Consider the following 13,801-nt stretch of genomic DNA (forward strand, 5'->3'; position numbering starts at 1 on the left):
GGATCATGGACATGTTGCGTGTTCTTTATTGTCATCTCCCTCAAAGTGCTACAAGTGGGGAGAGCTGGAATCTGAAATAGGTTTGATGTGCTATAGTCAACTTCGCATAGCTCAACATACAGTTGGTCTCTACTTTGTATTTCAGATGGCACCTTACTTGCAGTGGGATCCCATGACAACTTCATTTACCTCTACACAGTAACAGAAAATGGAAGGAAGTACAGCAGATATGGAAAATGCACGGTAAGTTTTTATGCAACATAAATGATTTCATTTTTTTATTTATTACATTTCTAATCTGCCCAGTAACTAACATTCTCTAAATTAGAAATTAGTATCAGTAATGAGATTTCATGAAGTGGCACTGCATTCTTTATTTATTTAAGCTGCTTCTGTGCTGCTTGACATCCCAGGATTTCCAAGCGGTTTACAGAAAAACACATACAATCCAATATAAAAAACCAATATAAAAACAGTATGAAACAATAAATACTGTAAAAACATTACAACAAAAGCAGTAAAATAGATATGGTTGATTACAATTCAGGAAAAGCCTGAGTGAAGAAATGAGTTTTCAAGAAGCGTTTGAAGATCGCCACAGTTTCCACCTCTCGAACCACATGTGGGAGAGTGTTCCAGAGGGTGGCTGTTATTAACTTTTGTGGTGTTCTTGTTCTCTCCTTCATGATCACTTTGCAGTAAAAAGTACTCTCATTTATTCCTCTCATAGGCAGAGAGCAAACTGCTTGTAAACCACCCACTAAACATCAGAAAAGTTGGTTCTCCATGTCCAAACCCAGAACCACATTAGTAGTGCATGCCAATTCTAAATTTATTTTTAATTGAAATAAACATCATTCACTGGCCACATTTAAGTAGACCTTAAGCCCAAAAAGTTGTTCTTGAAACGACAGTATATTCAGCTTTAAGGACTTTCCCTGTTAATACCACTTTGCACTGCCATTTTCTTGGGCCACATCTATGGGAAATGTTTCATTTATTTTCTTTAAAGCACGGCTGCTCTCTGTTTGAACATGGCATAGGATACCCAGATCATTTTTTTTCCTCATGATCTTGTTGGAGAGACCTACTGAGCAGTATCCAATGCTGCCCATCCACGCGTGGGGCCCACCACCACTTTTGTTCCACACACAGCCAGCCCCACCAATTCCGTTGCACAAGCAGCACCCACCACTTGCACAACATAGATTTAGCCCTTCTGGGGGCAAGCCCTGAAATGAGCAGAAACGCTCATTTCTGGAACAGGGGAGGTCAGCAGAGTTCCCTGACGCAAGTTCCACCAGCCTGCCCCGTACCAGGAACGAGCATTTTCACTCATTTCGGGTTGCCCCTGGAAGCAGCAATAATTTTTTTTTTTTTTAATTGCGAACTACCTAGAGAGCTTTGGCTATTGGGCAGTATAGAAATGTAATAAATAAATAAAGCGCTAAATCTCTGTCCCACCAGCAGTGGGTGCTGCCTGAGGAACAGAATCAGCGGGGCTGGCCGCAGTCCATCAGTCACCATTGGATTCTGACCATAGTGCACATCTCTGGTGTCTGCTTGTACCCTTCTACCCTTCTTGGAAGTAGTGGGAGAAGAATGGTGGCGTGGGCTAAAGAGGTTGCTTTTCCTAACAGTATACGGAACACCACTTGGAGGCAAATGGTCGAGGATGAATGAACACTCTTTAACCTCAATACTCGGGATGATTTTATAGGACAGCCTTCTATATATGACTATGCTGTCTGGGGATGGTGGGAGTTGTAGTCCAAAAGAATCTGGGGGGCTCCAGGCTTGGGAAGGCTGTTAAAGGGAGATAATGCACTAGATTCCTCCCATCCTTTGGAACCCTTCGTATGTTGTTGCAGCAGTGTAGGAACTGCTGCGACAACTACTTCCTACTCTACTCTGTAGGAACCACTTCCACTCCACTCTAGCACTGCTGCAAAGCTGGAACCATGTTGATGAGGCCAGTTGACTGGCTCTTTCCTTTCCATGTGAATGGGCTCCTTGAGTGCATTAATAATTGTCAATATGATCGTAGTTATTCTGAATTGATGACCACAGGGAGTGCTGGCTCTGGGTTTTTGAGGGACAATGCACCCTCAATAGCCTCCTTCCCTCAGTGAGTCTACCTTCTTGCTGCCATTGTCATCAGCTGCTCTTCCTCATCATCCTCTTTCTCATCATTGCTAGAGCTTGCTTGCTTGACAGGCAGAGAGCCAGGGAGCAAGCAGGCCGTGGGACCTACTGTTCCTCCTCCTCCTCCTCCTTACCACTGTCATTGTCTGGTCCAAGGTGAAAGGCAGGTTGCAGTGGTGAAGAAGAGGAGCAAGTCCAAGGGAATCTTGTCAGTGGGCCTCTGCTGGGGTGTGGGTCTGCAGTAGATGCCTGACAACACCTAACCTTGACCACAAGGTGCAAAGGCGCAATTTCATGTAAGGCTTTAGTTTCAGGGAAGGTGTGTGACTCAGGAGCAGGACTCAGAAGCTGCCTTATTCTGAGCCAAACCAGGCAGGAGTCTTTCCCAGCCCCACCTAGAGCTACTGGGGATTGAACCTGAGACCTTCTAAGATCATAAGAATGTAAGAAGAGTCCTGCTGGATCAGACCATGGGTCCATCTAGTCCAGCATTCTGTTCACACAGTGGCCAACCAGCTGTCAACCAGGAACTCATAAGCAGGGCATCCGTGCAACAGCACTCTCCAACCCATGTTCCCCAGCAACTGGTGCAAAGGATGTTTTCTACCATGTGGCTACATCCCATCCCCCAGTTTTGTTAAGGTCCAGCTTTCTTCTCCCTTGCCTGGTCTTGGCCAGGAAGAGCAGGTGCTTTGCATGAAGAAAACCCAAGTTCAGTCCTTGGCATCTCCAATGACAAGGAACTCTGGTAGTAAGTGGGAAAATCCTCTGCCGAGACCCTGGAAAGTTGCTGCCAGTCAGTGTAGACAAGATGAAGCTGCCATTCCTTTAGGTTTACATCCCACCGTTTTTCTGTGATAAACCCAAGGCAGCACATTCATTCATTCATTCATTCATTTATGGGTAAAATCCCCTCAGGGCTAAGTATGTATGATTCCAGGCAATGGAATTCTCCACTGGTTCTGGGTAGTCTCCCATCATGGACTGTCCAGACCCAAACCTGCTTCACTTCACCAAGGTTGCTGCAACATTGTGTGGCCGCAGTACTGTGTCCAGTTCTGGGCACCGCACTTTAAGAAGGATGCAGACAAGCTGGAGAGGGTTCAGAGGAGGGCAACAAAGATGATCAGGGGACTGGAAACAAAGCCCTATGAAGAGAGCCTGAAAAAACTGGGCATGAGAAGAGTTGAAAAGAGAAAACTGAGGGGAGATAGGATAGCGCTCTTCAAGTACTTGAAAGGTTGTCACAGAGAAGAAGGCCAGGTTCTCTTCTCGATCATCCCAGAGTGCAGGACACGGAATCATGGGCTCAAGTTACAGGAAGCCAGATTCTGGCTGAACATCAGGGAAAACGTCCTGACTGTTAGAGCAATACGACAATGGAACCAATTACCTAGGGAGGCAGTGGGCTCTCCCACACTGGAGGCATTCAAGATGAGGCTGGGCAGCCATCTGTCAAGGATGGTCTGACTTGGATTCCTGCATTGAGCAGGGGGTTGGACTCGATGGTCTTATAGGCCCCTTCCAACCCTACTAGTCTATGATTCTATGAACATGCTCCTTCAGACCATGCCTTGTTACCCATACCTGACTTGATAAAAGGCATTTTCACATGTTTCCATAAGGTTGCACAGGAGATGCACAGAACATTTCCACTTAGATTACTCCCAAGTATCGCTATAAGCTTATCACTAGACCACACTGTATTTATCATGTTCCTGTGCTTGAGGCAGGGATGTACGAAAGTTCCGCCACAGACCTCGGGGAGGCCGAATGCCAGCGCATTCGGCCCCCCAAAATCGGTGGCAGAACGGCCCCCCGCCCCCCCCCCGGGATGGGACTTACCTGGGGCGGATCTTCCTGGTGGCGGCGGCTCCGGCGGCGGTTCGGCGGCGGCCGGTCTTCCGACCGGCTGCCGCCGCAGCCCTTTCCAAGTTTAAAAAAAAAACAAAAAAACGTGATAGGCTACGTAAAGATTTACGTAGCCTATCACAGCTAAATTTTAAAAAACACCGTGATAGGCTACGTAAATGTTTACGTAGCCTATCACGGCTGATTAAAAAACAAAACAAAACATGCGCTTACGCAAATGGCGGCGCCCATGGGCACCGCCATTTGCGTTCCTTATTTTGGCACGTCTTAGTCTACGTAAACATTTACGTAGAGTACAGCGAAAATAAGGGGAACGCAAATAGCGTAGACGCTACGCTATTTGCGTTCCCCTTATTTTCGCCGTAGTTTACGTAAATGTTTACGTAGACTAAGACATGCCAAAATAAGGAACGCAAATGGTGGTGCCCATGGGCGCCGCCATTTGCGTAAGCGCGTGTTTTGTTTTGTTTTTTAATCAGCCGTGATAGGCTACGTAAACATTTATGTAGCCTATCACGGCTGACTGTAGGGACGCAAACGGCAGCGGCTACGGCCGCCGCCATTTGCGTCCCTGCTAGCCAGCGGCCGGATGTCCGGCCGCTGGCAGAGCCAGCCGGTGGCTCCACAGAATCCCTGCGGAGCAGAGCCAGCCAGCCAGGATTCGGGGGGGGGGAGGGACAGAGCACCTCCCCCCCTGGCCAGAATTTCAGGGGGAGAGATGGAGCGCCTCCCCCCCCAGCATCAGCATAATCCGCGAACAGGTAAGTGACTTTCATACATCCCTAGCTTGAGGCTTGTATATCTGTAGTATCTATTGCCCCCTTGTGGGGAACTTCTAATTTGACACAATTATTTGTCAAAAGAACACAAAATAATTAAATAATCATACACATTATGAGAAACATTTGTTGCAGATCCCCAGATCTCTTTATATGTGATGTCTTTGTTTGGAGGTTTTTGTGGGGGTTGTTTTGTTGGTTTTTAGCCATCTTGAGTCATTCAAGATGTTTTGCATAGCTGTAGGTGTATTGCTAAAGTTCCCAAGTAGCAAGAGTCAAAATTGGTAGGCATATATTAGATCAGCAAACGCTGAAGCATCACAAGGCCATTATTTAAGAAGAATTGGAGAGTGTGGGAGGATGACAGTAAGAAGAACATAGCAGGTCATGCTGGCACCTGTGGCTGCTACCATTTTGACACAATACAGATTGGGAGGGAGGGACTTCCCTGCTGACTTCACAGTTAAACATCACTTAGAATACTTTGGCCACTTTTTTCTCCTTGGTCCCAGCCTCTACTAAATCGAAGCAGGAGAAGGATGTGGCTAGACTGGCCAGCAGATCACATCTACAGTTTCTTGATTGCCCTTCATACAAAAGTCTCTACTGCTGAATCTCCCCATGGAAGGTTTTTTAAGGGCCCTTTTCTTCCTACTTTCCCAGTCCCTGTCCCTTCTGTGACCCCATTCCCCAGCTTATCATCTGCTTCGAAGTCTGTCCCAGTTTGGCCTGTTGACCCTGCCCTCTTGCCTTTCTGCCCTTTTTTTGCTGCAGCCAAAACATACCTCCTGTCAAGGTCTCCTTGGAGGCCTCTCTCAGTCTAATCCAGTAGCCAAGTCCAGACACAGATAAAGGGATTCTTTTCAAAGCTTTATTCCTCTTTTACAACTTAACAACTCTACTGCTAGCACCTAGATATGATCAGCAGAGAACCTATGCCCTAAGTTGGAACAGTTGGTCCCCGTTTGACAGGGAATCACAAGCAGACCCTGAACTTAAGGGCTAGGGAGAGTCCCTCCCCTTTTTCCTTGGATCCTCTGGGCGCAACTGTTGTTTGCTCGCCAACCGGGCAGTACGCCTCCTTTCCGCACCCTTCATTTGGTGCCGCTCTCTGTGTCGGCGTCACACATCCAGCAAGTCTGCTTCCCGCGCTCTGTCACTCCCAGGACTGCTATCTAAGCTAGGAATGCCGGTGGGAGGAATCTCTGTCAGCTGTTGGCCCTGGGAAAGATGAGCACGCTCCTCTCCCAGGAGTGACTCCTCTTCCTCAGAATCAGAACTACTCTGGGATTCTATGGGCTCAGTGTCCACCCTGACACCTCCCAGACTCTGACCTTTCTAATGCCACCCGCATATTTTGTGGTCTGCCCAGAGCTACAAAAACAATTGCCAGGCACCTGGCTAGTGACCTGTATTTAGCTTTACTAGTTGCAAGTTATGCCAGGCCTGCTTCTGATACAAAGATACTCTGTTTTTCTTCGGAAGATTGATCTGCCAGAGGGACCAATAGAGACTCCTTCCCAACCCTGAGATGCCTATGATAAGCTCTCATTTGCGTTCCTGTTGATTTCCCTATTAGTTCATACAGATGTTCATGATATCACTTCCAGTTTACTGCATTTGAACGCTCCCATGATTTCCATGCCCATAATTTCACTTCCTAGATCCATGTCCAAAAGAATGTGTTGGGGTGGGTGCAGCTTTTGTATATTGTATCGTGTGTATTATTGACCAAGTGTAGCAAGGCCTGGTTTAACTCAGCCCTGCAGCATTCTGTTTTGTTTGTTTGTCAGTTTGTTTTGTAATACGATTACTCGGAACACTGAGAGAGCAGGAGGAAGTCTGGTATCTGCATTCAAAGCACCATTGTATACTTCAGGTTGGACTACCCAGCTCGACATCCCAAGCCCCCTGGCAGAAGTAAATGCAAAATACAAATGCAGTGTAGTGTATCCCTTTAGTTGGAGACAATGGCTGGATTCACACAACACACTAACCCACACTCAGTGGTTGAGTGTGGGTGCTGAACTGTGGATTGTTGTTGAACCATGGGTTAGCATGTTCTCTGAACAGAGCACGTTTTCTGCAAGATGGCTTGTTAACCTTGCAGTGTGACTTATTTTTCTCACCTTGAAAACCCAGGGTTTGTTTTAGGGGTGGTTTGGGGTGGTTAAGAAGCCACACTGCATCGTTAACAAGCTACCCTGTGGAAAACACACTGCACCCAGACAACACAATAACCCACCCTGCAGAAAACACACTGTGTTCAGAAAACACGATAACCCATGATTCAACAACAACCCACACTCAACTGCTGAGTATAGGTTAGCATGTTGTGTGAACCCAGCCAATCGGATGGAAGTTGGAAACTCGCTTTGCTTCAGAGTTGAGCTTCTGTTCAAACTTCTGCAACCATTTGAAAGGCAGTGGTGCAGCTAGGACTGGACCTTGGGGGGCATCGTCCAGGGCCCCATAGCCCGGGGGGGCAAACGACCCCCCAGAGAGTGGCAGAGGGTTGGGCATCAGGGCAGCAGAATCAGATTCCAGATTTTATTCCTGTAGTCATGATGGTGCTATGATTTAAGTGAGTTTAAAATGCAAAACTACACATATTCTGAGTATTTTTTAAAAAAATCAGGATCGGCAAGCAGTTTTTGTTGTTGTTCTAACATATCTGGAATGTAGAAGCAGTTGTAAAGCATGGAATAGTGGTTGGGGTGAAGAGAAATGTTAGTTGTGTGCTTCACAGCTGAAGTAATGCACATGGACAACGAAAAGGGATCCCCCATAAGACTATGGAGTCCAGGGTCTAAAATGACCTAGCTGTACCACAGCTGAAGGGGTGAGGGCAGAAAATATGTAATGAAAGTGATACTATCCCAGTTGGCACAAAAGATCAGAATGAAAGTTGGTGTGATGATTTAGGACAAAAATCTGCATTTTGCATAAACCCAAGTTCAATCTATCCGGTGTTTACCAGATAGCTAGGAATCAGTGAGAACTAGATCATTGTGATTTGCTTGGGATAGTACATAATCAGAATATTTCTAACCCCAGAAGGAAGTGTGTCCGGTGAACATTAAACTGTACCATAGAAGAATTATCTACCCTGATGTCTTTGTATCCACACAGCCTCTTCAGGAACGTGGTATTACTGTATCGTACATGTATAAGATTCCTATGGTAACTATTATCACCATGTGTCCAGTATATCAGAAGCAAAGTGTAGAATGTCTCTTTCACAGATTTTTTTGCCCAAGGGAGATTTCTTTTTTAAATAGAAACTAAAACTCTGCTATCTGGACTATTGCAATCATGTTATGTTTGGATCTCTCCCATCACAGTTCCTTGCTTAAAGGGATGTTCCAGCACCAGAGAGCCTCTCCCCAATTGCTTTTTTCTGTTCTCTGTTTTCCGTAGGAATTTTGACAGCTACCAAATGTCTGGCAGGACCTAGTAAACGGTTGTCCCTCCCTCACATTAGTGCTAGCTTCCAACATCATAAAGATCCAGGATAAGGGATGGGAGAGGAGGGATAAAAACATGACGTTGAGATTTTCTTCTTCTTTCTAATCCTACTGCATATCTCTGAGCCTTGTGCTTCCCTCCTTCCGATTTGGCAGGAAATCATAGTCTGCCATTACATCGTTGCCCAAACCTTGCTTTGCGCCGGTTCAGATATGATGACAACCTTACGATTTGCCACTAAGTCCGATGTGAGAGGGTAAATGGGAGCCTGCAAGGGTAGGAGGGAACACCCAAGGACATGGCTAAATCATGGTTTAGTGTCATTCCTGAACCTGCTGTGCATTTACACCTCAGGTTATAGGGAGGACTTCAAAGCAGCAAAGTATAGGAGTCCTGCATTCATGCCACTAGCACCAAGCCTTTGTGCAGAATGAAGATGTTCCCCATTGCTCCTCCTATAGAGATGGTTACTATAAATAAGATTGCTTGTAATCTTTGTGTACAAAATTTGCTTCTGCTGAAGCCTGTCTTAGGGCTCCAGTGGAAACTAATGAGAAAAGGCACAATGCTTCATCTGCTATTGAGTTTTAAATATCTGCACTGCTGCTAGGCTTTACTCTGGTTGTATTTTTATTCTCTAGTTTTAATCTATTATATTTTATGTAGTATTTTCTGTTGTACTTTTGTGGTTTTAATTTAGTGAACTGTCCACAGAGCTTCAGCTATTGGGTGGTATAAAAATGAAATAAATGAATGAATAAAAAAAAAATCCTTTAAAATGAAATTCAGCATAAAAAGAGTGTTGCTACAACCTGAATGCTGCTATCACTCATATGCTTGTTTAGATTACCTCGAAATACATCCTAGTGTGTTTGAGCAAAGCACATGGTATAGGACAGATGTATTGGACTGCAACTCCCATGCTGGCTGGGCATGATGGGAGCTGCAGTCCAACACTTCTGGAGGGCGCCAGATTGGGGTAGGCTGGTGTAGGAGATATGGGTAATACAGAAAGCTGTGTTATTTGCTTGCTCCTTGACCAGAAGCCTTTCGATGTAAGACATTGCAGATAACAAAGAGGCAAACCGAGGTTGGCCACGGACTGCGTACTCAGCAGAGGGCTAGAGCTCATCTCATTTCCCTAATGATGCATATGTTTGCAACCATGTACTTTTTTGCCTAAATTTGTAGGCGAAAACATAGGATACTTTTTAGTTGTACACAGTGATCCTGTGATATGTAGTATTCCTGGTGTATATATACAGGCCTTCTAGAATAAAGCCTAGGAAGGGGTGGGGAGCCTATAGTCCTCCTGGCCTTCAACTACCATCAGCACTAGCCAGCATAGCCAGTGGTGAGGTATCATGGGAGCTGTAGGCCAAACCTCCGGAGGGCCACAAATCACCCACCCTTCAGTCCTAGGGGAAATACGTGTGTGGGCACACTTTACTGAATTACCATGCTCTTCATTACATGTCTTTTTTTTATTTGCGATAAAATCAGCAAAGAGAGAGAGGGAAGATATCAGAGCCTGGGTTTTGAAGCCATTCTTTGTCTCGCCATCTGCTGGGCGCAAATTTGGCTTAGCTCATTTCAAACAGTCCTTTGTTACATTGTGCACTTGAGGGTCTTCTAGCATTCTGTCTTACAGCATTTGTTGTTGTGAATGGGGAATTCTATCAAAGCAAAAACCCAATTGTCTATAATAACCAGGATAGAAGGGCTTCAGCATTCGTAGCTGCAGGATGTAATTCACTGTGCCCGTGTAAACTTATGTATGAACTTCCACTGGAGCGCCATCAAAATGAATGGGGACTCTGTGACCGCAGAACTTGATAGATTACTCATCTAATCAGTTGTGGCATTTTGTTTACACAAACCTTTTACAAGGGGATTAAAGTGAAGCAGGGGGAAATAATGACTGCTAACTGGAATTTTGATAGCTTGTTTATTTCTCTTTTGTGTTTATGTGTGTATGTGTTTTTAGGGACATTCCAGCTATATTACGCACCTTGACTGGTCCCCAGAAAATAAGTACATAATGTCAAACTCGGGAGACTATGAAATACTATACTGTGAGTACAAAGCTGTAATTACCTCCAACCTAGACACCTGCCTGAACAATCATAATGGGAAATACCGGCGGGAGGTGGGGTTGACACAAACCAAACTGTTGGTGCAAAATGCTTGCTGACAGAGGATACTGGTGTGACCTTCTGTAACCTGACCTTCTGATAGTATTCAGAACTGTTTCTTACCTAATGGTGCTTCTAAATATAGCTCACATCTCTGCAAGGGCCTTAGTCAGTTTAACAGTTTACAGGGGAGAGTGGGGCTGGCATGTGATATGTCACAGAGCAGATTTGTGGCTTTGGAAATAGCCTACACACTTGCCTAATTAGAGCCACATGGCAGTTCCTAATGCAGACACTTGCCGATGTCTTGAGCACGTTTCCTTAGGTGCTCAAAGTGCTTCACGTACATTGGGACTGCACATAAGAACATAAGAAGAGCCATGCTGAATCAGTCCAAGGGTCCTTCTAGTCCTGAGGTAGCACATAGCCATCAAAACTAGTAGCCATTGATAGCCTTTTCCTCCAGGAATTTGTCCAACCCCCTTTTAAAGCCATCCAAATTGGTGGCCATCACTACACCCTGTGGTAGTGAATTCCACAGTTTAACTATGCGCTGTGTGCAGAAGTCCTGCCTTTTATCTGTCCTGAATCTCCCACCAATCAGCTTCATGGGATGACCCCGGGTTCTAGTATTTTGAGAGAGGGAGAAAAATGTCTCCCTATCCACATTCCCCACACCATGCATAATTTTGTAGACCTCTATCATGTCTCCCCTTACCCTCCTTTTTTCCAAGCATGACCCCATTAAGGCAAGGGCTGCTCACTAGGGGTTCCAGAAATACCCTGTGTTTTTCTTGGACTCCGAAAACAAGGTGGACGGGGGAGTGGAGCACTTTGAAATCCCAGTTGGTAGCTGGTAGCTGCATTCAGTTTGGTAGGTCACAGGTTTTGGCATACATTACCTCTGTAATTCTAACTGCAGCCCTATAGGTAGGCCAATGACTTCATCCCCACACGAGGGACAGAGGCTTGCCTTAGGCCAGGGGTGCAGAACTTCAGACCCAGGGGTCAAGGAGTTCCAGCCTGGCCCTCCAGATGGCCACGCCCCCTTTCACCCGACCATCAATCGTTTGGTGGCTTCCTGGCTTCTGTGCAGCTTTTCCCCCATTCGAAAATGCCTCTCATCAGGCTTAGTTACTGGAAGTAGGAGTTTTAAGCCAAAATATGCTGGTATTTTTGCCCCTGCCCCTTCTGCCCTTGGTCTTGCCCCCTGCCTGTCCTGAGAGCTTCTCCAAAACGGAGTTCAGCCCTCAAGCTGAAAGAGGTTTGACACCCCTGCCTTAGGCCCACCTGAGATGAGAACCGCAGGTTTTCAGTTCATACTCTTGAGGAACTGTGGAACTCTTGCGATGCACTTGGAGGTACCAAGGACATGAAAATGACAAGACTGAACAAAACAGACTGAACAGTGGTTAAGTAACGTCATGTTACTCTACTACTTCTAGCCTTGACCCATCAGGGCAATGCATATGCGGTCTCCACCAGGCATGCACAACTCCCAGTTGATGAGAATCTTCTGCAGCCCACGTCGGTGTCAAGGAGTACTTTGACATATACGGAGCATTCCCAGGCACTGAACTGACATGAGCCAAACTCGCCCACTGGATCTACAAAGTAGGTCCTGTATGTATTATTCTATCAGCAAATAAAGAATAGCATTCCCAGTTCTCTTATTGGGAAAGGCCCATACAATCCTGGTTCAGTCGCCGGTATCTCCATTTTTAACAAGGCTGAGACCTTGCATAGCCGCTGCCTGTTAGACAATACTGACCTAGATGGACCAGTATTGGAATGCTTAATAGGTCAATCTCCTTTGGGAGGGTTTTTTGGTTCACTACAGGAGGTGCTCCTCTGAATTCTGACTACAAGCTGAATATCATCTGTAGAACAGTGGAATGGGGCCTCTTTTTGTAACGACTCAGGAACTCCCTCTCCAAGAAAGTTTCATAGATTCTTAGGTTTTTTAGATCTTGTTTAAAAGCTGCCTAGCATCAGTCTTCTAGGTAGAATTGGTCTTCTATGTACAGTACATAAAATTAGCATGTCTTTTTGTTTTGGATGTATCAGGCCTTGCTCCACCTAAATGACAGGAAACTGGTTAGACTGTATGACTTTTTCATCTGTGTTAGCAGTCTGTGTTAAAATGAACTGTGAGAAAATGTACAGTCTCCATGAACCGATCTGGGGTGGATGAGTTTCAGCTCTTTTTAAACAATCGAATGGCAAACGCACTTCTGGTATCTTTTTAAGAGCTTGCTTCTACCCCCAATAAAGTTGCTTTTGCCTGCTGGTTGTTCTGAACTTGCAGTTGCCTGCAAATGAGAATGCCAAGGCATATTATGTAGAATCCTTGCAAGGCAACTTCCAGTGTAAAACTTTAAAACCATTTAGAAAAACATCACTCTCAGCAAAAACCCTAAAGCAGGATTATGCAATCATGATGTCTGGGAGGGACCAGAAAGGAATGCCAGAGGGAACAAGTGCTACTCTGGGCTAGTTTTCATAGAATCATAGAATCATAGGGTTGGGAGGGGCCTACAAGACCATCAAGTCCAACCCCCTGCTCAATGCAGGAAGCCTGATTCCCAGGCAGTGCCCCATCCAAGTACTACCTAGGGCTAACCCTGCTTAGCTTCTGAGATCAGACGAGATTGGGCACATCCAGCCCTTTGCTCGTTTTAATAGTGTACCATGCCAGTTTTCTACCTAACTGGTCTTGATGCCTTCCTATTTGAGCTGTCTACTTTGCACTGAACGTCCTTCCATCAATAGCATTGGAGGAGAGATGGCTCTTGCTCAGATTCATGTTTAAAGCAGGGCTGGGGAAACTGTGGTCCTCCAGAAGATATTGGACTTCCATGCCCATCATCCCCGACCATTGGCCATGCTGGCTGGAGCTGATAGGATGCTGTATAACATCTGGAGGACCAGAAGTTGCCCACTGGTTTAAGGTTTGTGATTGATCCAGCACAAATGCTATATTAGAGGGAACAGTCATACCTCAATGGGTAGAGTACACGCTTCGCATGCAGAAGGTCCTGGGTTCAGTTCCCAGCACCTCTTGTAAAAGGATCTCATGTTGCATGGCTGGGAATATTTCTGCCCAATACCCTGGAGAGCATCTTGTAGCCAGAGTAGACCATAGTGGGCCAGTAATGGACCAAAGGTCTGTCTCAGTTTAAGGCAGCTTCATATATTCATATATAAGCTGTCAGGGCCAAATGTGTTTGAGCCATCCCTCTTTCTGATTAAAAGATGATGGGAATTTAAGGGCTATGAAGACTTCATTCTCAGTTACTCCTGTTGGACAAGGTAAATGGCAAACACATAGGAACGTAGGCAGCTGCCTTGTACTGAAACAGACCATCGGTCCATCTAGCCCATTACTGTCAACACTGAGTG

At 45.7% G+C, this 13,801-nt stretch overlaps 1 protein-coding gene across 2 annotated transcripts in view; it reads left to right on the forward strand.

The window, feature by feature from the left end:
* Positions 1–13,801, forward strand: part of EML4 (EMAP like 4) — a 148,091-nt gene that overhangs the window by 128,023 nt on the left and 6,267 nt on the right. For both annotated transcript variants that reach the window (XM_084828917.1, XM_084828915.1), the window contains exons 19-20: positions 146–243; positions 10,252–10,339. In XM_084828917.1, the coding sequence (XP_084685043.1) occupies positions 146–243; positions 10,252–10,339 (186 nt within the window). The remainder of the gene's footprint in view (positions 1–145; positions 244–10,251; positions 10,340–13,801) is intronic.

Source organism: Heloderma suspectum, chromosome 1 (assembly GCF_057233095.1).
Source record: "Heloderma suspectum isolate Gila_16-S chromosome 1, 16-S_ref, whole genome shotgun sequence".
Classification (NCBI taxonomy): Eukaryota; Metazoa; Chordata; class Lepidosauria; order Squamata; family Helodermatidae; genus Heloderma; species Heloderma suspectum.